The sequence below is a fragment of the Corvus brachyrhynchos genome, unplaced genomic scaffold (genome assembly GCF_000691975.1).
Source record: "Corvus brachyrhynchos isolate BGI_N302 unplaced genomic scaffold, ASM69197v1 scaffold164, whole genome shotgun sequence".
NCBI lineage: Eukaryota > Metazoa > Chordata > Aves > Passeriformes > Corvidae > Corvus > Corvus brachyrhynchos.
Genome location: NW_008237426.1, coordinates 1,117,737 through 1,121,048, shown reverse-complemented (window position 1 = coordinate 1,121,048; position 3,312 = coordinate 1,117,737). Strand labels below are relative to the sequence as shown.

Sequence of the window (3,312 nt, the reverse complement as noted above, 5' to 3'; positions counted from 1 at the left end):
GGCTGTGGAAAACAGCTTGAGGATGGAAAAGGAATCATCCGGGATTCCCAGCATCCCACTGCTTGACTCAGGTGAGGCCCCACCTGCAGAGCTGCCTCCAGCCATGGGGTCCCGACATCAGAAGGACGTGGAGCTGCTGCAGCGAATCCAGAGGAGACCACGGAGATACTCCGAGAGCTGGGGGTGCTCACCTGGAGAGGAGAAGGCTCCAGGGAGACCTCAGAGCTCCTTGCAGGGCCAAGGGGGGCTCCAGGAGAGCTGGAGAGGGACTTGGGCCAGGGAACGGAGGGACAGGGCAAGGGGGAATGGCTTCCCACTGCCAGAGGGCAAGATTAGGTGAGATATTGGGAAGGAATTGCTCCCTGGGAGGGTGGGCAGGCCCTGGCACAGGGTGCCCAGAGCAGCTGTGATTGCCCCTGGATTCCTGGCAGCACCCAAGGCCAGGTTGGACGGGGGCTTGGAGCACCCTGGGATAGTGGAAGGTGTCCCTGCCTGTGATAGGGGATGGAGCCAGATGATCTTGGAGGTCCCTTCCAACCCAGACCATGCCGTGATTCCATGAAAAGAGCCAGACGTGAGTGCAGCACCTCCCTTAGCACTGCTCGGTCTGAGTTGGACATCGGCCGAGGCAATCGATGATCCAGAACGCTCCTGTGGTGGGGATTTAAGCTGGGCTCAGGCCCTATTGACAGCCCTTCTCCAGAGACATTATTCCCAGCTTGCTTGTCTTTAAAACAAATTCATGTGCAGCATCTGAGGGTTGGGGTTGGGGTCAGTTGGAGCTGCTGGTCCCTCCAGCACAGGCTGGCAATAAATAGGTACCAGAGACAAGTTTATAAAGTGGAGAAGGGAGCAAAGCCTTCACCTTTGGGAAGAGGTAACTGAGTCCAGGCAGAGCTGGAGAGAGGTGTGGAGGGAAGGGAGAGGGAAGGCAATGGATGTTGAGCACAGGGAAATTCAAGCCACTGTCTCTTTTTAAAGTGGGAAGAGAACAAGGGGAAAGTTCAGGAATGTAACATTGATCTTAAATGCTGGGTTTAAGTCTGACCATTAATCCAGATGTTATATTTAGTGCTTGACTCACTTTCTTTTAAATATATGGACATGGCAGGATTACTTGCCTTTGACTGGAGGATTCAGCCTTTGGGTGTTGGAAGGAGTCATCCACTTCCATGGCTGTGTAGCTCTGTGTTAGCAGAGGAATGTGACTTAGTTTCATCCCCTTGGATCTGTAATGATTCATTAAAACATAAAATTGGGGCTAAAATGCTGCTTGAGCTTGTGGTTTCTTTTCTCTGCCATGCGAGGAAATTTCTCTGTCCTCGGTGCAGGAGGTGATGCACATCCAGAGGATTTCTGGGCTGGTTACCTCGTGGAGTGGAAAGCCTCAGGGTTTTTCATGTCCTTCATTTCGTTTGATGCAGCTTTGCCGTGTTGCAGCCCAAATCTGAGTCCTGAGAGGTCACTGCCAAGGGAGTGCTGAGTGCTGAGCACTCCACACTGACGGGGAGCAGGAACTGGCCCTTGGAGTGTCGTGGGGGGAGATGTGGAGAAAGTCAGGGATCCTGCACGAGTTTCATGGATGGTTTGGATCCCTGTCAGGGACATGTGGGGCAGAGGAGAAGAAATGGAACTTGACAGCAGCTCCAGAAGATGCTTAAATAATTGCTGGTGTAATCTCAGGATATATTTGCTGTATATTGTTATCTCTCTGAAACCATGGAGTGAGACAAGGGCAAATGTTTATAAATTGTCTTCCCGGGGTTCTGGTTCCAGCTAGAAACTTTCCTGTCCTCTAGTCTGAATTAGACTGTGATTAAATCAATGAGAAATGGGCACTGGAAGTTAGACTTTCAGTAAAGCCTGGATCTGCTGAAATGGTTCTTCTCCCTCCCTTACTATCACAGGATTTTTCTCCTGTTCCCACTGCATGCTGTTTCTGTAAGTTTGGGACGGTCCTTCAGAAACTGCCATTTTCAAATACTTCAACTTGCTGAGACAGATTGCTCTCTTGTCTTCTCGTAAACAGAACCAGCCGGTGTGGGGAGTTATGTGTGGCTTTGGGTATTATTAGGAATAGTTGAAACTCCAGAGGTTGATCTAGCTGACTTAAACACTTTCAGTTTTGCTTTTAACAGTTTTGAATCACATGCACATTTGAAACCCAAAATACATAAATTTTTAAAAGCTTCTAGGAATTTAAAATGCTACTGTTACTGTGCCTGGTCTTTTCGAGTGAGCCCAAGGCAGGAAATTAAGTAGGACCTGTATTGTAACATACTCAACCACCTTTGGATCACGCAGCTTTCCTTGTTTTCATTCAGCAGGTTTTAGAAATCCCTCTCTGGGCACGATAAAAGCTAGTCAAATGGAGAAAGCTTTAGGAGAGAATTTCAGGAAATTCCTGTGCCCTTTTTCCCTTTGGTTGGTTGTTCTCCCCCTGCACAGTCAGGGGTGTGACCTCACTGCACTCCCAGGTGCCCTGAGGTCTGTCTGCTTTTCCCAGGAGGCCTTTTCCTTCTCTCTCCCAGCGTCAACGCCTGCGTGGATGTGGTTCTGTCCGGGGTGAAGCTGCTGGAGGCCCTGGGCCTGGAGCCCGGCGAAGGGAAGAACCACGCGGTCCTGAGCTCCGGGCAGGACCTGAGGGAGGCTTTTGCCCACTTCATGGAGAGAGGGGCGGCTGCCGAGCGCTTCTTCAGCGACGCCGAGGCGTTCCAGGCCATCGCACGGACAGCCTCGGAGCACCCCGCGGCACAGGTGGGTCTGCACCCACAGCGGAGCCTTGGCACTCCTCCTCCTTACTCCCTGAGCACTGCTGGCTTCCACTCTCCCTCTAGAGACAAAACCGTTTAGGAAGAAACTTGTGGTGTAGCTTGAGTTGCGTTCATGGTTTTCCGTGGGATTCTGCCCCTGCTGCAAATGGGAGGGGTTGAAATGGTCTCTCCCCTGCTGACATTCCCAAACTGAAATGTCAGAGATGCCTCTTGGGAGCCAGATGGGGCTGAGGCTGTGGAAGAGCCTCCAACACCCTGGGATGAGGCTGGGAGTGAGGAATCTCCTGATTTTCAGCTGTATATATGTTTTCTGTGAGAGAAGCCAGGGGTGGTTTGGGTTGGAAGGGTCCTTAAAGCCCACCCAGTGCCACCCCCTGCCATGGGCAGGGACACCTTCCACTGTCCCAGGCTGCTCCAAGACCTCTCCAGCCTGGCCTTGGGCACTGCCAGGGATGCAGGGGCAGGCCCCGCCGCTCTGGGCACCCTGTGCCAGGGCCTGCCCACCCTCCCAGGGAACAATTCCTTCCCAATATCCCAT

General features: G+C 52.2%; 1 protein-coding gene across 1 annotated transcript in view; it reads left to right on the top strand.

The window, feature by feature from the left end:
- Nucleotides 1-2,469: 2,469 nt before the first annotated feature.
- The window catches only part of ADPGK (ADP dependent glucokinase), a gene marked incomplete at its 5' end in the record, with an annotated part of 6,032 nt that continues 5,189 nt past the window's right edge, over nt 2,470-3,312 (top strand). The window contains one exon of the mRNA XM_017731088.1: nt 2,470-2,757. Coding sequence (XP_017586577.1) covers nt 2,470-2,757 — 288 coding nt within the window. The remainder of the gene's footprint in view (nt 2,758-3,312) is intronic.